Genomic DNA, 23,060 nt, shown 5'->3' with positions numbered 1-23,060 from the left:
GTTTAGCCCAGCTTCCATCCATTTAATTCAGGTTTCTCATCCCAGTGAAAGGATGGCTTGTGTCCTCTGTCTTTCATTTCACCTGGGGGATGTCTCCCACGTCTACCAGTCCCATGTGGCTTCTCCTGCAGAAAGGAAAACCAACTAAAGTAGGAAGGAAGTGGTTGCTTTATATTTAGGAGATATCTCACACTTACACATTGAGGTTACTTTTGACATAATTGCAACTTTTTCTTTTCCCTAGAGAGTTTTAGTACTTGAAAGTCATATTTACCATTAATGTAAAGCACAATTAACTGTTGTAGATGCACTTGCAGGGGCTGGAGACACTTCAGGGAACATGTTGCAGACTCTTTTTATTACTTCTTAATATAAGGGAAGCTAAATGATAGAAGTTTAACATCACTGCATTATTTTCTTGTATTAAAATCTCCCGGTGGCAGGAAGCTTCCAGAGCCAAGGCCTGGAGCCGTGACCTGTTCCTGCTCTGTGCCCTCCACAAGTGCATGACACCTCCAGGGTCCCGGAACGGAGATGTCCTACACGAATCCCTTTCCCTAGCTCCCCCCTCGCTGGCCTGAGCCGGTGTTTTTCCCAATGTTAGTTATAATTCACTGCTCTCAGCTTCCTCCCAGGCAGTTGCCCAGTGGCTCAGCTCCGGTGGCAGCGGGCTGTTTGGCACGGGGCTCAGCGGCACGCTGCGGCACAGCTGGCCGTGCCAGAGCCAGCAGTCCTGGCGGTGCTTGCTCTTCACCGAACTGGCAGGACTGACGGCCAGCGTTGTGCCCACCGAGGAGTAACACCCAGTCTGGCTTGCTGCAAACCAGGCTGCTCGTCCTTGATGTCTGGGCTGCAGCTTTCACTGTCCACGCTGCCCCGGCTCTTTTGTTCCCCTCTCCCCACTGCTGACCTGGCTGTTTTGGTTAACGCGTGCTTATCTCGGAGCCAGCCGAGCAGAGGTTTTTGCCCAGCACCAGCTGGGAGGCTCATCCAGATTCCTGAAGCTGCAGCCTCCCTGGCCTTCCCCAGCCATACGGCACGGATTTGGGGCTGGACTTGCAGCTCTTACCCGCTGCAAAAAGGATGAGGCAGCTTTGGGGGGAAATCAGCTGTGCTGGCAAACCGTGGTGACCCCGAGCTGGCTGCAGATAGCAGTGGGGATGCTCATCAGCTGGAGGGGCTTCACAACGCCTGCCTGGGGCTGGTCTCCTCCCGGAGTGGTGATGTCCAGGCTCTTCCCCTCCTGCTCCCTGCCCTGGGCCTTGAGAAATGTCTCTAACTGTCCCTCGCAGCAGGCAATCGTTAAGCTAAGCTGCTGCACTCTGCCTTGCCATTAGTTCTTAATGGCAAACCTGTGTCATTACAGCCCCTGTCATTTCCCTGGCTGTGCAGCATGGCAGGAGCATGCAGGCCTTGCAGGGTTTGTGGGCTTTCATACCTGATGGCTCGTGGCGTTTGGTGTCCCTGCGTGTCCTGTTCCTCGCTCAGCGCCCCAGAGCGGAGGGGACAGAGGGGTGACGAGGCTGCACAGCCACCTCTCTGGTGGCTGCTGATGGGAGCGAGCATCAACCTTGCAGGCTTATCAGGGAACAGGGCGTTTCGGCCAGGCCGGGCAGTCTGCAGAACGCTCTCTTTCTGCCTGCCTTCCGTTCCTCGGGATGAGATAAGGAGGGAAGATGGCCTGCTGGCACCCTGCCTTCAGGCCAGCGAGTGCAGGAGGCTCCTGAAGCAGCGGCTCTGCAGGAGCACGGGGTGCATCCCAAAAGGCCACAGGCATGCAGCCGGGGACACGTAATGACACCCTGTGCCAGTCCTTGCTTCCGTGTTTGGGCTGCTTGCAGCACAATGTCTTTGCTCTGCTCCTACCCAACCTCAAGGTCTTTGAATCCTTCCTTCATCAAGCAGGCCTGAAATTGTCCCCGGGCTGCATGCCATGGAGAGGGAGACCCCCAAGGAGCCCGCACAGATAGTGTGATCGCAATCATAACGTGTGCCACGGGAAACGAGGCTCGATACACCCAACGCTGAGGCTACAGGGCCGTGTTCAAGCAAGGAAAAGCTCAGCTTTTAATGCAAAAACGAAAAGGACGGCCCTTGGAGCTTTCCTGCACCACAGGCACGGTGACAGTGCGGGGCTGCGGGTGGCCAGCAGGGGAGGGACGTGTTGGCAGGACGAGCGGCCGCGAGGTGCAGAGGGGCTGCGGGGGCAGCTCCGGCCACAGCCCGGTGGGGACCGGGCGAAGCCGGCGGGATGGCCTTCAACAGCTCTGTTGTTTTCCCTGCCTCCGAATCGTCTTTGCTCTCCCCCTCGCTGGGGTGTTGCCAGCAGAAGGCGTTTGCTTTTCTCCCCCGCCGCGTTGGGCTCGCAGTGTGGCCATTCTCCTGGTGCTGCTGTGCTTCTGGGAGTCGTTTTTCACCCCGTGTCGCCTTCCCCGCCTTTTTAACCCCAAATCTGATTTCAGTGGAAACATCTACAGCCTCCAAACCCAGTGCTTTATCCACAGAAGAAAAAGCCGTCCTGGTTATCCGTGAGCTGCCTTAAGGACCACTGGCTTTTCGGCACTTTCTAATTAGCAGCCGGCTGGCAGGGTACGATTTTAGCCCGAGGAGTGGTTGGGCTCAGCTGAACCACCCAGTAAATGAGAGAATTTCCAAAATAGCACTGTGAGCTGCAGAAAGCGGGCAAGGGACAGGAGATCCCCTTTGGTGCCTGCAAATGGTGATCCCTTGATGGCCTGGAAGAAAAATCCCAAAAGATAGGGGTTTTTCTAGGTTTATTCTGCCTTTAAGTGCATGCTTGGCGAAACAATCCATGCTGGCTTCCACCTTCCCTGTTCCCAGCCACTGCCAACCACATACGGTGAACCAGGCAGACAGCGTGGTCCCTCGGAAGGACCCAAGCTCACAAACTGGCTGGAAAAACCTTCTCTGCCTCTCTGCGCTAGCCGAAGGAGATGGCTCTTTTTGGCAAGGTCTGCAAGGAGCCGACCTTCCCGGCCGTGAGGCCACAGCCGGGCTGAGGCTGCTCCGTACCGGGTGACGGGCTGAGCCATGCCGACACTTCACGGGTGTTCAGAGCAACCCCAAAGGCCCCCGCTGCTCCCCACTCCCTCGCTGGTACACACAGCTGCCCTCTGCGACCGTCACGGGCACCTTTCCACTGTGCACTTTCCAAACCAGCAAAACACACCGAGCCCTGACAGACACCCCCGCGCCCCGCCGAGACTGTGTCAGCACGAGTAGAAACAAAACAAATAAAAAACAACCTTAATTAGGGACTTCAAGAGCAGGAAGCGTGCACGTGTGCTCGCCAGAGCACAAATATTTTCTTTCGGTGCTGCTTTCTCAAAGGGCTCGGCAAGGCGACAGAGGCTTCTTCCCCGCTGCTCACGCCTTGGCTTCAGCCTCCCGCAGCATATACTGGAGCCATTCAGCCACTTGGCCAAAAGCAGATGAGGAGGGAGGGAAAACAAAGTCAAACGAGCGGGAGAAAGGCGGCTTTTGTGCTGCTTGTGTTTGCAAAAAGCCAGCCCGAGCCCCCTTTAGGACTGAGGTATCATTTATGGGCCTCCGGGAGCTGTTTCGCAGCCCCGCAGCCGCTGCAGGTGGTGGCACTTTGGGGTGTACGATGGGGGGATGTGGGGCATGATGCGAGGTCCTGGCTGCTCCGGGGACAGCAGGTTTGCTCTGTGACCGTTCTGCTCCGTGGAGCCATCCCAGGAGACCTGGAAGGAGAAGGGGAACTGGTCTGTGTCAGGCAGGAGCCTGCAGCCTGGCCCTTCCCAGTATTGTCCCCCTGCTCCTCATGCCCGCTCCTGAGCCCCTCCTGGAGGGCTGCTGGGTGCCAGTGGCTGCCTTGGGTTTTCTCTCCACTGGTCCAGGTCAGATGAAATTCACTGGGGCGGGCACGGCCAGAGGAGAGATGCTGCAGCCTCTCGGCTTCCCGCAGAAGCCAGATCCCAGCGCTATGGGGTCCCCAGGGCAGGGCTCAGCCCTCAGCCCCTCTGAGACTGGCCCACCCATTTTTAGCAGATGGATGAGAAAATACCAAACCAACAAACGCAGATCATCGCCTTGTGAACAAAAGGAGACGCCTGAACGCGGCAGGAATCCAGTGCCCGAATGTGCTCGGCTGAGCCAAATGCCCCCCTCCGGAGCTGCTGCTCGGCCATGGGCAGAGCCTGGCCCCCAAAACCCGGAGTCAGCACGGTGCACAATGCCCAGCAAGCACAACAGGGCTGCCGGCTTAATCTCTTGTGTGCAGCTTAAAATAAATAAATACATAAATGACCACGCAGCTTTTGTCAGCCTGATCCCTCCGACTGCACCAGAAGCCTGCGGGGGCCTGGGCGCTGCCTCGGGGGCACCTGGGGGGTGCCTGGGGCATTGCAGGGAGCAGAGCCAGGGGCTCTGAAAGGCACCAGCCCACTGCCAGCACCCCCCTGCAAGGAAAAGCCAGGTTTTCCGAGGGATGCTGTGGCCCTGGAGGTGATGTTGTTGGAGCTTGGGGGCTCTCTATAACGGAGAACACCCTGATAGCACTGTTTGCATTTATATTTCCTTTTTTTTTAATTTTTTAATTTCCCCTCTTCCCCTGACCGGTGCTAAATGCTGGTGCCCTCCCAGGAGCAGCCAGCAAAGCAGGCGGCTCGGTGGGAACCGTCCAATTTCCAGGGCAACCGGGAGAGGACTGAGTCCAGCGCTGTCCTCGGCTCACAGTGCCGCTGTTATTTCTCCACGGTTTCCTCTCCATTTGCTTTCTTAATTCAGCCTTTCCTTTGCCAGGGGAGAAGCCAAGAAAGCAGCGGTGTGGCACATCCAGAGGCCTTCCCCGTGGGCTTTACAACTGCTGGGGGATTTTTAGCTTTCCAGTTTCAAGAGCAGCCCTCCAGGCTTGCCCTGCCCTGAGGTTAAAATAAGTCAAAGCACGGTCAAAACAGGAGCAGAGGAAGCCAAGAGGGCAGCTCCGACCCCTTACAGCTCTGCACTGAGCTGCTGGCTGCTCACCAAAGGCACACATGAAGACAGGACGATGTTCCCTGGGTAGGGGTCACCACCCTCTGCCACTAACACCGGCCACCCAAGGCCACCTCCGCCATGAGCCTGCTGGGGACAGCAGGACTCACAGTTTTTGTGCCCAAAGACCAGAAAGGGGGCAAATTCCCAGCACACCCAGTGCCCCCCATCTCAGCCGAGTGTCTCCGATCCCCTCCTGCCATCCCTTCCCTTCCCTCCTTCCTGGTAAATCAAGGCCATGGCTCCTCCGGATGAGACCTCAGCCTGGGTTGTGGGTGCTCAGCTGTCCCCCAGGCAGCCCAGCAGGGAGCCAGAGCTAGCAAGAGGCCAGCAGAGCTTCCCTGCGGGCCACCGAGAGCACCACTGATCGTGGGACAGGGGCTGGAAGAGCCACGTCCAGGCACAGGCAGCTGGGCACAACCCAGCACCGCTCATCGCCCCAGAAAACAATAGGCAGCCCAACCCAACCCAGAGCAGGAGGGCTTTAAACTCGCCCCCAGAGGGGGAATAAAGCAAAAAGCCTCCAGTTGTTATCTCCAGATTTCCAATCCCAGCAGGAGAGTTGCCGATTGCTGCCAGAGAAGCAAATTTGCTTGTGGCTATGGATGGAAATGAGAGGCAGAAGTTCCCTGCTGAGCTGCGGTCCCCAGCAGGGCAGGGCTCAGCCCCACAGCGTGTGGGGCAGCTGGGGAGGGGGCGGCCGTGCCCCATGGAGCGATGCCGACCCCACAGAGCTGGTGCTGGCTCCCCAGCACAGCTGGGACCGAGCTGCAGAGGCAGCTCCAGGGGGGAGCCGTCGGAGCCGGGAAGGAAATCTCTGCCCCCAGGAGTCCCTCCCTTCCTTTCCTCCACGCACAGCTGCAAGGAGGGATGTGGGGAGGTGTCCCTTCCCATGCGGGCTCTTCACCCACGCTTTCCAGCCAGAAGCAGCACAGCCTATCTCCATAATGCACCGCCCGTCGTTACAGAGCACGATGTGCCTCCCGGTTCATGGCTGGGCACCTCCAGAGGGGGACAGTTCCTCCACCATCCCGGTTGGCGAGGAAGCCATTTCCCTGATTTCCCAGTTTCCGCTTTTTCCTCGCAAGTGAGCAACAGATTTTTTGGGATCTCCATGCCATTAAAAATCTTCCCCGTTAACCCCATTAATAAATGCCAGGTGAGCTCTCCCCCGGGGTGGCGCGGGCAGGTTGGCACAGGAGGGAGGACGCAGCGGGCACCTTTGTGCAAGTCTGAAATTAAGGAGCTGGGGGGTTGACATCAGCAATGCTCTTTTTCTTTTTTTTTTTCTTTTTTCTTTTTTTTTTTTTTCCATAAATGAGAAGATTAAAAGGGAGTTCTCCAAATCTAATGCTTTCATGTTTTTTTCAGCTGTGCTTCTGGCCCCCCATCTCCTCAAACGGCTGCTGAGACAGACGGACACGGGGCAGGCGGCGCAGGGAAATGCTGCTAATTTTAGTAGAAGGCCCCAAGAGAGGGACCGAGCCCTGGGCCAGGCAGAGGATGGAAAGTCACAGCGCTTGCTCAGGGCCCCGCACGACCTTGCTATTTCGGGGCTGACCACATCCCACCTTGCCCAAGCCCACAGGCGTGGAGCAGCCCCAGGCCCTCGCGCAGCTCCCCTGCTCCTGCCAAGCCCTGGCCAAGGCGGTGGTGGTTCTCCAAGGGAAGTAAACATGTTTCAGGGCTGAACTGAGATCCTTAGAGCTCATCACACAGGAGAAATGACCGAGGAGGTATTTTCTGCGTATGTCCTCACATGCAGAACAGAGCATCCTGCTGTGCTTTCATCCAGCTTAGGGGGTTGTGTCCTCTCTGGTTTCTTTTACTTTCCGATCAGTGAAATCCAGACAAATAACTCCACGCAGATGACGGAAAAGATTCCTCCAGCAACTGGTCCTTGCAAGGGGCAGAATATTTTTGCATGGCCATAGAGGTCTGAATTGCTCATGGCAGGGAGATTTTAAGGGACCTGAGCTCCTCAGGGTGGTCAGGGGAGTTCACAGGGGCTCAGAAACGCTCTTGCAGACAATGTGGAGGGAGCCAGCAAGCAGAGGTGATGCAGTGGTTGGCACTTTCGCTGTTGGTTTTGGCCTGGGGAGGCTGCGAGCCCCTGCTCCATGGCCGCAGTGACGGGGCAGGGCTGGCGGCACTCCTGCTGCTGCTCCTCCTTGCTGCCTCGCTGCGTGCACTGTGCCCAGCTCAGCCATTCCCAGGACTGCCACGGCTTCTGTGTCCAAATCCCAGGAGTCATCGTGGGCTAAAAGCCTGGAGAGACGGCTACCATCCTGTCCTGCTCCAAAGCATTTCCTACTGTCTCCCCTGCATCGTCTTTGCCTACTCCGGAGCCGACCTGTGCCTGGATTTTCCTCTGTACGGGACCATCCCAAATGCGTTCTGCCAAAATCAACCCCGTTTTGTCTCCTCCTGTGAGGGACACCCTGTTTTCGGAGCTTCCTGCACCTGGTGCCTGCCTCGTTCGCCTGGGACGCCTCAAGCCGGGGCTTGTTCTGCAGCAAGCTCTGCTCAAGCAGAAAGAAATGTCAGAGCAAAAGTCAGAAAACTGCAGCAAGGAGGGTTACTATAAGGACAATAAAGCCTCGTTCTTCAGCCTCCATGGGGAATTGTTAAACTTTATGGACTTTCATTTAACAAGCAGCCCAGCTTCCCCTTCATCAGCGTGCCTTGCCCTCCCCCAAAACTATTTTTCCCTGCTCCTCTTTGCCTCCCGCAGTGCAAAGCCCGGAGCAAAACTGGCCATCACTTCAAGCCTGTGCCCTCAAATGGGAACCCAGATTTTCTAAGACAACCTCTCACTCATGACCCGAAAAAGCAGAGGCAGCTGGCCCCGGAGACCCGCCTGCCTGAACCTTGTCCTTTGCCTTTCTGGTCTTTTCCTTGCTGGTGGTTATTGCCACTGCTTCCCTGGCACTTGGTTGTCCCGGGGCAGGCAAGGCTTCAGCTGGGCACTGCCCCCAGGGCAGCCTTTAGGAGAGCCAGGCTGTGTTTATCCTTGTGAAGGAGCTGCCACTGCAGCCCGGGAGCTTCCCTCTGTGTGTCCCAGGGGCTCGAAGGTGGATTCCTGTTTATTTCCTCAAGTAGCTCTATTCATAGCCTTCAAACGCTGCCAAGCCGCATCTGTCAGAACCGAGAGGACTCAAAAGTGCATCTTAGGTAAACACCGGAGCCAAGGTGGGACTGCCCAGCTTCAACAGTGCTTGCTGCCCTTCTCCCCCAGAAGCCTTATCGCATTCTCTGCACGTCACAGGCACGTCTCCATCGCAAGGTCCCGAGCAAAGGAGAAGCTGGGCTGAGACACCAGCCTGCAATTCCGGCACACAACAGGAAGAAATGCACAACAGCCCCCTGCGGCAAGGGAGAAGTCCTTCTAGGGGAGGCAAGGAGGCCCTTTGCGTATCGGGGATCTTGGCCATTCCTGTGCTCAGCGCAGGGGTTCAATGAGCAAGGTGGGGGACAGCTCTCCCTTGGCACGGGAAGACCCTTCCACCGGAGGCTGTGGCTGTGAGAGCCTGCAGACAGCACGGAAAGATCGAGGTGTCCCGCGGCGTCCCAGCTCCCAGGCCGTGACTCACCGCGGAGCCACGCACAGCTGGGCTTCTCCCCCTGCCTGCAGGCCTCTGGCTGACAGCTGATAATCCGCAGCGCCACGCACCCCTCCTTCCCCGTCTGCTTCCAACAGAGCCAGAGCCCTGCCCTCCTGCGTCGCCCCTCCGCGGAGCTCAGGCTCTCTGGGACTGGGCACTGGGAGAGACCCCGGTGGGTGCTGCCTGCTCCCCCTGGGCCAGGTGTCGGTGCTGTCCCTGAGCCCACAGGGACAGTCCCAGCCCACAAGGGAGCAACCCATGCTCCACGCAGGACAAAGCCGGCCACCTCGCCACCTTCCCGGGGCAGTTTGGCTTCGCCATGCCCGGTTTCCAGCCCTGAACAGCGGCCACAAACCAGCTTTAGTGCACGTTAAGAGAGCACGCTCTTTCTCCCTCTGATCTCCTTCTGGAAAAAAAAAGAACAGGAACCCTCCTGTGGGACCTGCTGACATGCCTCTGCCTTTTCTTTTTCGCCCACCCCACTCCCCTTTCTCCGAGCTGGCTGCCAGTCCCCAGCCGTGTCCCCTCCCCGTGCCACCGCGGTGTGCCAGGAGCTCGGCCGCACACCCCTCCATGACCACTCAGTAAATGACATTCCCACAGCGGTTCCAGGGCATCCTGTTTATTTATATGCACCTTGGGTTCATTGTTTTGCTGTAGGGTTCATTGGCAATTAATGCAGGAACGTCCTCCTCTCCAAAAACACTCCCGAGAGAGAATCCTTCCCAGGGCAGAGAGAAGGAAAGGCTCCTTGCAGCGACCGATCTGTGAGTGGGAGACAGCAGGGCTATTATTCCCCACTTGCATTACCTCCACCAAGCTGCTCTCTCACATTTTTCTCCTTCTCTTAGAGTAAAATTGTTCCCCTTTTGGGGAGCCCCCGGGTTTTCTTCAATGTGTGAGCCCGGGTCTGCCCAACTGGGCTTAAAGCAGGATGAAGTTGGATTTTGCACTGGGGTTAGCTCGAGTTCAAACCTCAGCCTGCAAACCTCTTGGCCTCGCTGCAAACTGAGCTCAAGCCCTGGGGGTCTGGCCCTGTTTGCTGTCACCAAAGACAGATTTTGGGTGGGCAGCGAGTGGCAGGGACCTGGGCGCAGCAGTGTCTGACACACCTGAGCTGGACCACGGGGTGGGAGCGTGCTGCAAAGCCCTGCCAGTGCTGCGAGGGGTCCTGGGGCTGGGGAGACCCCCTTGGACCATCACCTGCCCAGTTCCTGAGCTTCAGAGGGCAAAAGATGCCCCCCTAGCATGTGTGAGGTCCGTATTTTCCCCTGGCACACTGACATCCATATCTCCTCTTTGACAGCCCCGCTAAGCCTTGTGAGCATGGAGAGGGCTTTCCAGGACTCTTTTATTGCGAGCTCTCCGTCGTTTCTGGAGCTGCTTAAAGCCTCTGAAATTAAAGAGCGGGCCAGCCACTGCAGCCCTTGCTTTCCCCTCCCCGCACTCCCCCTCCAACCCTCAGTGACACCGCAGAGCCTGCCAGCAGCACGTCCCCATGCGGGAGCTGCCCCCAGGTGCGATGTGTCTGGGGGCCCCTTCCCCTCCCAGGCACCGCCAGCGGGCAGGGGGACACCAGGACCCCCCACACCAGCACTGGGACATCTCCAGATGTGACTGCACCCCTGCGGCAGGCTGCTTGCCGCTCTCACCCAAAAGCAGGCTTTAAGCCGCCACGTATGTAAAGAAATCCCTGTTGTAATTATCCTCCTGGCACTGCCGTTTGTCTGAGCTATTAGGAGAGGGCTTAGCTTTGGGCTGCAGCTCAGAGCACTGAGCAATTGCCACGTTGTCAGTTAGAAAAGACGTGGTTTCTTTTCTCTTGCTTTTTTTTTCCTCCCTAAAATTTTTTCCAGATGTCTCTTTTTTTTTTTTTTTTCCCCTTTGCAGAAACAGCTGTACAATTTCAATGCGAGCCGTGACTAATCCAGCGCAGAGAGCATTCACCTCCTCGGGGTGTGGATCCAGCACATGGAACTGGGGCTGTGGGGGGATGTGTGGCCTCTGGAGCCAAACAGGACCTACAAAAGTGGTGCTGAGCTATGCTGGGGAGCTGTGGACACTTGGAGCGGGAGGAGAAAACGCTCCACAAGTGGTTCTCAGCGCATGGACGCGAGGTGTTAGGCAGCATCGCCACGCTGTCCTCAGCATGCACCAGGACGGTCGTACTGGGACCTTTTGGGATGGCTCTGTGGGGACAGGAACACCCACACAGCACTTGGGGAAGGTTTTTGGGTGGCGTGCAGCCAGGTGAAGCAGGCTGCTCGTGTCCTTCCCTGCCGGCCTCCTGGGCAGCCCGACTGCAGATACCCGCTGCCTCTCTGGGAAGTGGCGATGGTGACACAGTCCCTCCACTCTCTCCTTCTTTCCCCTCCCCTTTTCCATTTGATTTTGTTTATTTTTTGTTTCTATTTGGCCGTACGGATGTTTATGCTTACATCTGCTTCTTTCGCATGCAGCAGAAGTGCCGTGAGGCCAGAGGAGGGGCGTGCTGAAGGAGCGTTGTAAGTCATGGAGTCACAGGCATCCTACGGAGCAAGGAGCCAGCACGGCCCGGCAGGTCGTGGCGGGCCAGCTCCTCTGCTGGCATCCAAATCAGCAGCACCATCGGTGGGAAGAGTTAGGCACCAGGTCTGTGTCTCAGTCCTTCTCTAAGGTAGCGCATAATCACGAGGAACGGACCCGGGCAGCCGAGACAAAACGTGATATTGCGTTTTATTGTGGGTGTCCTTCACCCGGCTGGTGCCCAGACTACTTGTCCCTAAGTCACTGTCCTTCCAGCCACCCCTGGAGAGCTCCCTCACCTCCCCTGGCTGTGTGACATGGCCGGAGGGTCACCCCGGCTCGCCACGGACGGGTGGCAGGTCACCAACCCACCCGGGGGGGTCCCCGATTCCAGCAATTTGACGGCCTTGCTTTTTTGGCTGCTGCTTTTGATTTTGGGGGCTCATCCTGAGCACAAAGGGGAGCAGATGGGAAAAGCCACCTCCAGCTGGCTTTTGCTGCTTGGCTGCCTCTGGCCGGGCGGCTGCTCCAGCTGGGTTATAGTCTGCAAGGTCAAAATGCGAGGTGATATCTGCGGGGACCGGGGGGTTCAACCAGCACAGTTCCAGGACACGGGTTTTGCTCAGCCGGCCCAGGCCGCTCAGATCTGCTGGACAATAACCACGGCAGAGACCAGAGTGCTGAGGAGCTTTTCTCCAAGCCAAGCACTTCCCTGCCCACCGGGAGCTATTTCAGACGTCATCCCTCTCCGCACTCTGGAAAACGGGGATCATTCTTTCCTCTCCCTTCCTGCAAGGCAGTCCCAGAGGGCAGCAGCGTTAGGAGAGAGGAGCAAAGGCTTCTCCCTTCCTCTGCGTCCTCCTGAGGCTGGAAAACACCAGCTCAGGGACCAAAGTGTACCAAAACGACAGCATTTAATGGTCTAATTGCAGCAGGCCGTGGTGCTAGGAGCTGCACAAACCGACGAGGGACGTGGTTTTCCTCCCTGCCCTCTGGTGCCAGAGCCAGAGACCCAACAAGATCATTGCAGCAGTGGAGGCAGCGACGGGGGGGGGTCCCGGTCCCTACAAGACCCCTTTGATGGCAGCCCCGCTTGATTCCTCTGGTCTGCCCTCGGCACCAGGCCGTGTCCCTGCCTGTATTTCGGGCTCAGAGCCGGGAGGCGGGTGGGGACAGCCCACCGGGGAGAGAGGGAGAGGAAGAGACTGATTTGGAAAGATAGCGAGGAGGAGGAGGAGGAGGAGGAGGAGGAGGAGAGGCAGCAGGAAACCCAGCCCACACTTTGCCTTCCTGCTGCCTCCTTCTAAAGCCCGCAGATTCCTCCAGCCCTCCCCAGCGCCTGAAGTTTCCTCAGCCCTGCTGCCAGGACTGTGAGGTATGGCCGGAGCCCTTCTCGGTCTCCTTCGTGCTGCTGCAGCTCCTGCTCGTGGGGATCCTCGCGGGGACCCCAGCCCTTCAGCCCTCCGACCCCAGCGAGCGCCCGCTGCTCGCCCCGTGCCTCCCACCCCGCGCGGAGCCTTCGGGGACCCTTCCTGCCTCCTTCTCTCGCTCCGCTTTGCAGCTTCCCAGCTCCTAACCTGTTACTCTATTTCACCACCAGATTGCCAGCTTTAACGCTTTGGGGTCACCTGGCCGTAAAGCTTCAATTGTTCGCCCTTCTCCCTTTTTTCCCTCTGGGTTTTGGGTTGTTTCCTTAGGGAGATGCGCTAGACCGAGGTCCAGGCGCATCCTGCACGGCAAACCAGATCTGGTTACAAACCCGTCCCCACCGTGCACAGCCTGGGGTGTGCTGGCAGGTGACGTTTTACTCACCAGAATACCTAGGGGAAGAACAAAAGGGTTGTCAGCTTTATCTCAGCGCAGCCGCTCTCATTTCTCCTGCGAAAAGAGGAAAAAAAAAAAAGACACTCGGCTTTTTGTTCCAAGCAGACCGAACCCATTTCAGGTCCCGCTCCCCGGTTTGTTGAACTCCAGCTGATAGCTGGTGGAGAGAGAGACAGGAGAGGAGGAACAAAACTCTTTTTTTTTGTTTTAAAAAAAAAAAAAAGTGCAATAACATGGGATCAGTCGGACACGGCTGCAGAGCCAGGCAGAGGAGCCGTGGGCTCTCTTCCTTTAAAGGCAGCAGCTGGCTTTGCTGTGTGACGTGCTGGCAGCCTAGCCCTGCTCTTTGTGTCCCCCCCCGTAAGAAATCTCCGCTCTTCTGTCCGGCCGAGGGAAGGAAACCTCGCAGGCTGGGGGCTCGGCTCCCACCGAGGCAACACTGTCACATCGGAGGGAAATCGGGGGCACCGGGAAGGTCGCCAGGACTCCGGGTACTCGATCACTGCCACCATGAAAGAGCCCAAAAATTCTTCTTCCCCACCCCAGGGACAAAAATAAATCGCAGCGGTTTGGGAGGGTGGGCCAGGGAAGTTTTTCAGTGGGAATAAAAGGCTGTCGCGCCCCGCGCAGCTGTTAAAGCCAGGCTATTGTCTGCCACATAGGCAGGAGCAGGGATGCGGGTGTTGATGGGAGGGGGAAGAGCAGAAATAAACTTTTCAAACTTTTTGCAAGCCCCTCCTTCCCCTCTGCCCTTCCATGACGCAGCCCCGGAGGAATGTCGGCTCCCATGGAAACCCTTTCTGGGTCCTCTGCTCGGATGGATGTCGGGGCTGTTATCGCTGGAGCGGCTGTGGCAGGGCGAGTCCTGGGAATGCTTTGAAGATGGTTTGCATTTTTGCAGCGTATTTAGCGGAAGGGTTTTTTTTTTTTTTTTTGCTCTCCGCTTTGTGGAGCTGTGCCTCGGTGGGAGATCAGCTTTCGGTCTGCCCCGGGAGCCAGAGGGACCCGCTTGCACCTGGCACACGAGCATCCCGGCTCCTTTTGGCACTGCCCCGCGGCCAGTGGGAACAAAAGCAGCAGCACAGGCAGGGCAGCAAAACGCGTTATAATTTCCCCTTCCGACTGCGGTCTGCAGGGGCTCCCCGTGCTTGCAGCCCCCGGCTCATCCATGCGCTCCTGGTACTGACTGCACCGCTTCCCATTCTGGGTGCAGTTCGCAGCCTGGGCAAACCGGGACAGCTTCGAGCCAGCGCACAGCTCCACTGATACGAGGGCTCTTACCACTTTATTTATTTAGTTAGTTCTGTAAAGACCTGGCGTATGTATAAGTGCCATCACAGCGGCTCCAGTCACTCTTTGCCAGGTCCACGGGGTAACAGGGTGCAGATGTCTCCAGTGCCTGCACGGAAAGATGGGGTGGGCAGAATTTGTCTGGTGTGCAAGTGTGTGCATGAGCTGAGGGGAATTTCTCTCCCAGCCAAACCCACCTCGGCTCCGTGACCCCAAACACCCCATGTGAGCGCAGGGGGACCCTGCAGGTGGCAGGGACAGCGGTGGCGCCTGCCCAGCCCTTGCTGGCTGTCCCAGTCCCCTGGGCCCTCACACAGGCTGCCGTGCCATGCAGGCAGGGGGCTGCGGGGAGCTTTTTGGCTTCTGGCGCACACAGCTCATCTTTCAGACCAGATTTCCAGCCAAAATCTGTTGGTGAGGTAAAGCTCAGAGGGTCCTGCTTGCACAGCGAGCCCAGGGCTGGATGGTGGGCTCACAGCCCTCGCCTTGTGTCCCTGTGGTGGCCACACTTTGTCACCACCCTGACAGCGAGACATGGGAGGGGTTCTGCCCCGCCGTTGCCCACTTCTGACCATGGTGGGAGGCCGGGCAGCGGCGGGGGCCACCGGGATTGTCCTGTGCCTCGCAGCAGCCTTGGGGAGGAGCTGGCAGAGGGGCCAGGCAGAGGCTCCTCCCCACGCTAACGTGGCATCCGTGGGGCTTATGCAACCCTGGCCAGGGCCAGTGCCACATGGGCCACGCTGCTCCGTCCAAGGAGCCTCCTCCAGAGGCTGCGCTGCCCGGCCCTTGCCCTCCTCCACCCGCCAAGGCACCCAGGCTGGGCTGGAGGAGACAAAAGGGACCATGGAGAGGCATTAATAAGAGCCACTAGGCCATGTTTACACAGCGAGTGGGAGCTGAAGTCCCCACTTAGGATGCAAGTGGGGTCAAGTGTTGTCCGGGCTGTGGGGTCAGCTCGCTGCGCTGTGTGCCCCGGGCAGGGAGCTTCGCCCACCAGCACCCAGGGCACATCTGGCGAGCCGGTGGCAGCCTTTAAGCGCTGAGGGGGCTCCTCTCAATTTTAGCTGGAGTTTGGTTTGGGTGCAGCGAGACCTCCCCCTGCACCCCCTCAGTAGCCCGGCCAGAGCAGGACTATTGCTCCACAGCTGCTGCAAACAGCTTCAAGCTCATCGTGGTGGCAGCTCCCAGGGAGCAGCCCAGCTCCTCTGCCAACCCCCCAGCCGTGTTAGCCCTTGTGTGCCGCTGACAGCCCCGTGTGCCTCCTGCCCGGCATGTTCAGCAGCCCTCTCTGTGTCCAGGGTGTGCAGGTCTCCAGTGTCTTAGAAAGCACTGGCTCCTGCTGGTACCTGTTGGCAGGCAGCATCCTCTTGGACGGCAGGACCATGGCTAGGAGGGAGTCCTGCAGCAGCCACTTGCTCTGTGTGCTGGGGCAACGCTGCGTGCAGGGCTCCTGAGCTGTTAGTTCAGGATTTTTGGCCACCGGACATTCAGGAAAGACTGTGTCCTTGCAAAGCAGCCAGGGTCTCACAGACACTGCAATGTCCTCTGCGCACAGCCTCCGAATCCAGGAGGATGTTGTTTTTCAAATAAACTTATTTTCCTATCTCTGGCATGAGACAGCGCTGCAGGCGTGTTTGCTCAGACTCTTTCATGCTCCTTCTTCCTCCAAACACAACACCGGCAGCTCCAACTGTCTGCTGGCTCCTGGCAAGCATGGCATTCTCTGAGCCCGGCTCACTGCATGCAGACTTGGAAACTTAGGTATTTTGGGGCCTGGGGAAATTATCTGAGAGGGCCTTGGTCTGGGGTTGGGTTCTCCTTAATGCCACCTCCCATGTGCCCATGCCCTGCCCTCTGCTCCCGGCTGGGCTCTGCCGTGTTTCTGCCCACCGAGCACCACCGAACCTCAGAACAACTTCCAAGGCAAACAAGCCCCTTGGGAGAAGCCCAGGAGAAACCTTTACAAGCCAGGGGATGGCAGCGAAGGAGGAAATGGCCAGATTCAGTACTTTTCCACCTCCCCTCCCTGCCCCCAGAAAGCCACCTCACCAGAAGGGAAGAGCCAGCGATCCCAGTGCAGCTCCTGGCAAACGCCAGGAGGCTCTCAGCAGCTGCCAGAGCCGATAAAGGCGATGGGATGGGATAGCACATACCGATTGGGAGCAAACAGGCTCTGTCCCCCGTCCCCACACTCCCCATATCCCCCCCCAGCAGTCGTCCCCACCAGCCCCGTGCTCCCAGCTCCCTGACATCCCGGGGTGAGCCGGGTCCGGGTGATGCTGCGAGGCTGGAAGGAGGATTTCAGCCTCTGCCTGGCTGAACACAGCTAATCTAGGTACTGTGTGTCCCAGCGGGGCAGCATTGTCACGTTTTATATCCAGAGGCCATCCCGCACGGGGAGGAGGCAAAAGGATGCTTGGAGCACCTTGCCCAGCGCCATCTGTCCCAGCAAAGCCACCCGCCCTCCCGTCCTTGTCCCCGCAGGTGGAGAGGAGGAGGACGAGCGGAAGGGAGCAGGGGGAGCCTTGGCAGGAGGACAGACCTCCTCCGGGGGGAGTTTCGCTCTCCCGGCAGGCGGAAGGGAGAAGGCGTCCCGCTCCCCTGGCTGGCAGGGATGCCGCCGGCATATTAAGCACCCAGCTGAGCTCCTCGCTGCCCTGGCACAGAAAGGCTCCATCCTGCCAAACAGGAACCGGGGTAGGGGGGGGGCACACACATGGGGTGGTTTCACCAGCTGCAGCTCTCCTCCTGGCTCGCATCGCAGCCTGGGGTAGCTGGGCTGCTCGCTCGTCCTGCACCATCTCTGAAACAGCCCAGGTCTGGAGGGTGCAAAGTCCTCCTCCTCCCCTTGGAGCTTGTCGCCCAGCAGGATACGATCCTGAGGTGTCCTGGTGCCCTCCAAGCCAGTCTGGGGACCCTCAGGTCTGAGCAGGAAAGGGAAAAGTGTATTAGAAACCCCTACATCTGGGGATGCCGGAGATGGAAGCCTGGTCCCTGCCACCCCTAGAAATGTGTGTCCATGTGAGAAGCACTTTTTAAGGGATTTAATTCTCAAGCTGACAGTCTCACTGTCCGTCTGTCCCCTTTTTCCTTTTTCCACTTCCATTTTTCCTCCGAGTAGCAAATAAAATGGTGGAGTTTCATTGCCTGTACCAGGGACTCGTATCAGGGGCTTTTAACATGACTCTTTTTTTTTGGGCCAAAACAGCTCATGTGAAGGGAAGGGGAACTGCCATTTTGACTGCAATTTTCCTAATGCATCCTGGAAAGCAACGGAGATCTCTCCCCCACCTTCCCATGTTGCAAAATCAAAAGAATTTGTCTTGGAAACTGCATTTGGCTTAAGGTTTTGGCTAAAAATGCCATCATGTGGGGCTGCAGTGCTGACCAGACAAGGCAGGAAACGGAGAAAACCTTCTCTGCGTGTCTGACTGCCGGCCGTGAGCTCAGCCCGGAGCTGAGTGACCTCCTTCCTCATCCCTCCTCTTCCTCTCCTTTATTCAGGGTTTGCTGAAAGATGAGAGCCTGGATTTTCTTCCTTCTCTGCCTGGCAGGCAAAGCCCTGGCAGCTCCGGTAAGTAGGGGAGCCAGCAGAGCCTCTCTGCTGCACGGGACGTATCCAACGCCCGATGGATCTGTCGGGGAATTTCTTTTCCAATGAATAAAACCAGGAGCCCACACGGGAAGCAAAAAGTGGCTTCTCCTTTTTGCATGGTCCCCATGGGATGGGGAAGTGGGGGAGAGGAAACCCGAGGGTGGCCCTGGGATGTCACCCCAGTGGGACCGTCGTCCCCATGGGCACCATCTCACGGTCCTTTTCCCCCGCAGCAGGAGGCCCTGCCCGATGAGACGGAGGTCATCGAGGACCCCACCACAGAGGTAGGTGGCCCTGCTCCTCCTCAGCACCCACCCCTCGTGGCACCCACCGCCCTGGGGAGAGCAAAGGGCCCGGAAACCTCCCATTCTGGTGCTCTGGGAAGCCCTCGTGGTGGCAACCAGCAGTGCTTCTTGGGTTTCTTCCTCCAAATACCAGTGGCTCTCTGGAAGAAGCTCTCCCATCAGCTCTTCCAAAGCATCCCCAAGGCTCAGGGGAGCAGCAGCAGTGGGGGGCCGCCGGGGCTGAGCTCTGCGCACCCCGCCACACGCACTGTCCTCTTTTGCAGGAGCCTGTGGGGGCAAACCCCGTCCAGGTGGAGGTGGGGGAGTTTGAGGAACCCACAGAGGATGTAGAGGAGATCGTCGCAGAGAGTAAGCCGCTTTTTCCCTGCCCTGCACCTTTTGCCCTCTGGAAATGGGGGACTTTCCTTCCTTCTGTGGGTGGGGGACCTTTAGGCACCCCAAACAGTGAGGGGCTCCTTTGGGAAGGGTGCAGCACGAGCACAGCGACATCTGAGATGCACGTTTAAAAGCCAGGCAGGTACAGGACTTCTTCCAGCACTCGATTCTCCGTAGCACAGAAAAACTATTGCAATGCATGGCTACAGAAAGGAGCCCAGAAATAGTCCGAGGGCTGACGTGGGCTCCTGGACACCCTCACATATTCCCCGTGCAGGGAGGGATGCTCGGCGCAGCCCCTGTGCTGTCTCTGCCTCCCTCTGTGCTGCGAGCCCCGGGGTGAGGCCAGCTCACGGGATGTGGGGACGGGGCGCCCCCTGACCTTGCCCCCTGCCCTCTCCCAGACCCCTGCCAGAACCACCACTGCAAGCACGGCAAGGTGTGCGAGGTGGACGACAACAACTCGCCCATGTGCGTGTGCCAGGACCCCTCCAGCTGCCCGGCCACCTCTGGAGTCTTCGAGAAGGTGAGGGCGGAGGCTGGGTGATGGGGAGGGACCCTTCTGGGACACCGCTGGCTTCAGAGCTGGGCAGAGCCAGGGTGGCAGGTCCTCACCTGGCCTCTGCTGGTGGTGACCAAGGAGATGTTTTCTGCCCTGGGGAACAAGTTGAACTCCTCTTTTGGGGGCACTGCCGGGGCTCATGTGCCCCTCACACGGCACCTCGCCGTCCCACGCAGGTCTGCGGCACCGACAACAAGACCTACGACTCCTCCTGCCATTTCTTTGCCACCAAGTGCACCCTGGAGGGAACCAAGAAGGGACACAAGCTGCACCTGGACTACATCGGGCCTTGCAAATGTAAGTGGGGCCGTTCCCTTCGGGGAGCACGGCTCCCCTTGCCCGCGGGCCGAGGGAGAGCAGAGGTTTAGGCGGGGTGGCAGGATGCTGGTGCTGAGCGCGGTGCGTGGCTTCCAGTCATCCCCGCCTGCCTGGACACGGAGCTGACCGAGTTCCCCCTGCGCATGCGGGACTGGCTGAAGAACGTGCTGATCACCCTGTACGAGCGCGACGAGGACAACAACCTGCTGACCGAGAAGCAGAAGCTCAAGGTGAGGGCTTGGGGCAGGAGCCCAGCAGCTCCTGGGCATGTCCACGTGCACCAAAACTCCTGCACGGAGACTTTCTGGCTCCCAAACGCCAAACCCAGCCCCGGGTCCTTCAGGCTCCCTCCGTGCTCCGGGGGAGCTCTCGCTCGCAGCCCTGCAGAGCGGACCTGCAGGCACCCCATGCGAAGCCCCCCCGGGGTCCCTTTGCGCCCCCCTGCCCCTGACACGGCCCTCCCACGGCAGGTGAAGAAGATCCACGAGAACGAGAAGCGCCTGGAGGCCGGCGACCACACCGTGGAGCTGCTGGCCCGCGACTTCGAGAAGAACTACAACATGTACATCTTCCCCGTGCACTGGCAGTTCGGGCAGCTGGACCAGCACCCCATTGACGGGTGAGCATCGGCGGGGCAGGATGGGGCCCCACCAGGTCCCCTTCCTGCCCAGGTGGCACAACCAGGGTGGTTTGGGGGCAGCAGGAGTCCAGGAGATGGGAGGGGAGCTCCTGTGCAGAAAGAGGGGCGTCCCCCAGCCCCAGCTGCTCCCATCGCCCTTGGATGCAGTTTGCGTCTTCTCAGATTTACCGTCAGATGAGAGTTCCCTAAAATATCTTCATCCCAAGGCCCCGGGGATAACTGCAACAGCTGAAACAGCAGCTGCTGGCTTAGAGCTGGGCGTGGGTACGGGGATGACTGGGCATGCAGCCCCTCGGGGAGGGGGCAGCCGGCGAGGACCCCCAGCCCCTGGCTATTTCGTGATTAACGCAGCCTGATGCAAGGGCAGACACCCGTCCTTGACCTCCACTACGCCCACTGGTGGATACTGGGAGGGATACTGGGATACTGGTGGGATACTGGGAGAGCAGCCCAAGCCAGGGGGAGGGCTGGGGCGCTGACCCTGGGTGGCCCCGGCAGGTACCTGTCCCACACCGAGCTGGCCCCGCTGCGCGCCCCCCTCATCCCCATGGAGCACTGCACCACCCGCTTCTTCGAGGCCTGCGACCTGGACAACGACAAGTACATCGCCCTGGAGGAGTGGGCCAGCTGCTTCGGCATTAAGGAGCGTGAGTATCTGCCCGCTCGGGCAGGGGACACCCCAAAATTTCCCCCCGGGGATGCAGCAATGGTCCTGGGTTGGGGGGGGAGCAGGGGAGGGGGATGCGGGAGTGACCCCGGCAGCATCCATCCCCTAACCACGTCTCTCTCTTTTCCTTCCGCAGAGGACATAGACAAGGATCTTGTGATCTAAACCCCCAGCTTCCTCCTCCGCTGCCAACTTTGTCTCGTTTTAACCTTCCCACTTCCTTCGGTTTTTGAACCGCTTTCGTTTTGTTTCGTTTTCCACGGGAACAAGGTGCTAATATAGATCTAAACGTATGTAGTATCGGTGCTAAGAGAAGTAACAGCCCTTCATAGCCTAACCCGTTACCACTAGATTACCCACCTGGCTCTTTCCACATGCTCTCACCAGCCCTTTCTCTCCCCGACGTGCCTTTACGATTGACCGACCCTGTTCCTGGATGAAATACCCACTCTGTATCCGCCCTCGGACCGACTCCTGTTATCTCCTGACTAATGGCACGTTCTCGGACAGGCGGCGCGGACACAAAGGTCTCAGCTGATTCACTGCCCGAGCCTCAGAGCACACAGGAGGCAGAGCCAGGGGATGTAGGCAGAGGGGGCTGCCGGGGCGGGTGATGTAGTGGTCACCCAGCTCATGGTAGGGGGGATGGAGAGGGGTGAGGAAGGCATAGAAAGGCAGGATTTTGTTCTGAGTTGTTTTTTTTTTTTTAAATCGTTCCCAGGGCTTGAATTTAACAATCATTGGGCACCAAAAAAAAAAAAAGGGCTAATCCGAGAAACAAACAGGAAAATGCACAAAAAAAAAAATAAAAAAGTCATCCCATCCTGTAAAATCCCCTCAAGAAATAAAGGTTTGAAAGTGCTACGTGCTTTACCATTACTCGATGATTGTACTGCTCTTGTGTTCTCTCTGCTGCAAAGGGGAGATGTGGTGTGGACGTGGGTGCTCGCGGCTGACCCCGCTGGTGCAATTCTGCTGTCGCTGAGATCAAGCCCTTGGCTCCCCAGGTCACGGCGCCCACCTCTGCCTCGGTTGCTCTTAAATTCCAGCCCTGTTCTCCCAGGGAAGCTGTGCTGGGCTTGGAGGGGACGTTTCTGCTCGGAGGGGCGTGCTTGCCACACGGGTGATGCGGTGTTTTTTCCTGGTGTGGATTTTTGGGTTAAAGGATGGGCGGGAGGGAAGGGAGAAGTTATTTGGATTTTGCTTTATAGAAAGTGTGCAGACAGGAGCGAAGGGGTGGTTAAGTCTCACAGGCTGAGATCTCTTTTTTTTTTTTTTTTTTACCTCTGAATGTTCCCTGTGCCTTATATTATTAAATTCTTGCCACAGTGTGAGCAACCTGATGAGTCTCTGTAATAAAAAGTACTGATTTGAAACACTGACACTAAACGAGCGTGCGATGTCCCTCTGTTCCTTCCCACCCCGACCGGGGGGGGGTCGCACATGGGTGGCGCAGACACAAGACCCCTGCGCTTTGGGCTCCAGTCTCAGGGCTGACCTCCGTGATCCCAAAGCCACCAAATATTGAGGGTCTTCATCAGGATTTTCCATGCCTATGGCGAATGCTTAGTTCCCTCAATCTAACCATCCCCAAAAAAGGCATTAGTGTGAAAAAACATGGCTCGGGGGGGGAAGATGGGTTGGGGCCATTTGTGTGGAGTCTGGGAAGGGCTGCGTGTGCCATGGGTACCCACCGTGTGTCAGTGCTGCCGTGGAGGAGCACAGGAGCCGCACGGCTGTAACGTGCTGCATGCAGCACCAGAGGAGCGCTTTGCAGAGTGTAACAACAACAGAGGACTTTGGGGGGTGCTAAATCATTACCTAATAAAATAAGCTTGGAATAGAATACGGCTTGGAATAGGCCGTGCAGTCCTGCTAGCCATGTACATAATGATGGGGAAACTGAGGCAGGGTTCCTCCTGGCTGTGTGTATGCCAGTTCTGCACCCCTCAGAGCGGGCCCTTGCTCATGAGGACATGGCCATAGGTACCGGGAGGGATTTGGGGGACCGCACTGACATCCCATAGCTCAGGGTGCTCCTGCTGCTCACAGCACTCAGCTATGGGGGTTTGGATGGGGAACGTGATGGATCGGATGGGGAATGAGCTGAAGCAATTCGGGCAGACGGGGTCACTGTGGCAGCAGGCTACTCGCACTGCTCTTCCATTTGGTTTGGGAAAGCTGATGCCCAGAGGGGCTAGGTGAAGGGTGCTGAGCAGGCAGGCACACAAAGAGCCCCAACCCTGAGCCCCAGGGCTCGTCCCACCGCGCCGCCCACAAGTCCCACCCGCCAGCAGGGATCCGGCTGAGGGAACACAGGGTGACCAGCAGGGACCAGCTGGGAAGGCAAAGGGATCC

At 58.1% G+C, this 23,060-nt stretch overlaps 1 protein-coding gene and 1 long non-coding RNA gene across 2 annotated transcripts; one reads left to right on the top strand and one right to left on the bottom strand.

Moving 5' to 3' along the window:
* Positions 1 to 7,924: 7,924 nt before the first annotated feature.
* On the bottom strand, positions 7,925 to 13,657 carry LOC125181978 (uncharacterized). The gene is made up of 3 exons (XR_010824978.1): positions 12,939 to 13,657; positions 11,060 to 11,915; positions 7,925 to 9,386 (listed from the first exon to the last, which is right to left on the bottom strand). It is a non-coding gene; the product is annotated as an uncharacterized lncRNA (long non-coding RNA).
* SPARC (secreted protein acidic and cysteine rich) lies at positions 12,362 to 21,581 on the top strand. Its single transcript, XM_013175993.3, has 10 exons — positions 12,362 to 12,501; positions 17,745 to 17,814; positions 18,069 to 18,119; positions 18,404 to 18,488; positions 18,920 to 19,041; positions 19,254 to 19,374; positions 19,492 to 19,625; positions 19,866 to 20,014; positions 20,534 to 20,682; positions 20,839 to 21,581. Exons 2-10 carry the CDS (start codon positions 17,758 to 17,760, stop codon positions 20,865 to 20,867), a joined length of 897 nt encoding a protein of 298 aa, XP_013031447.1. The 5' UTR covers positions 12,362 to 12,501; positions 17,745 to 17,757; the 3' UTR covers positions 20,868 to 21,581.
* Positions 21,582 to 23,060: the final 1,479 nt, after the last annotated feature.

Source organism: Anser cygnoides, chromosome 14 (genome assembly GCF_040182565.1).
Source record: "Anser cygnoides isolate HZ-2024a breed goose chromosome 14, Taihu_goose_T2T_genome, whole genome shotgun sequence".
NCBI classification, from domain to species: Eukaryota; Metazoa; Chordata; class Aves; order Anseriformes; family Anatidae; genus Anser; species Anser cygnoides.
This window is presented reverse-complemented; position numbering and strand designations above follow the sequence as displayed.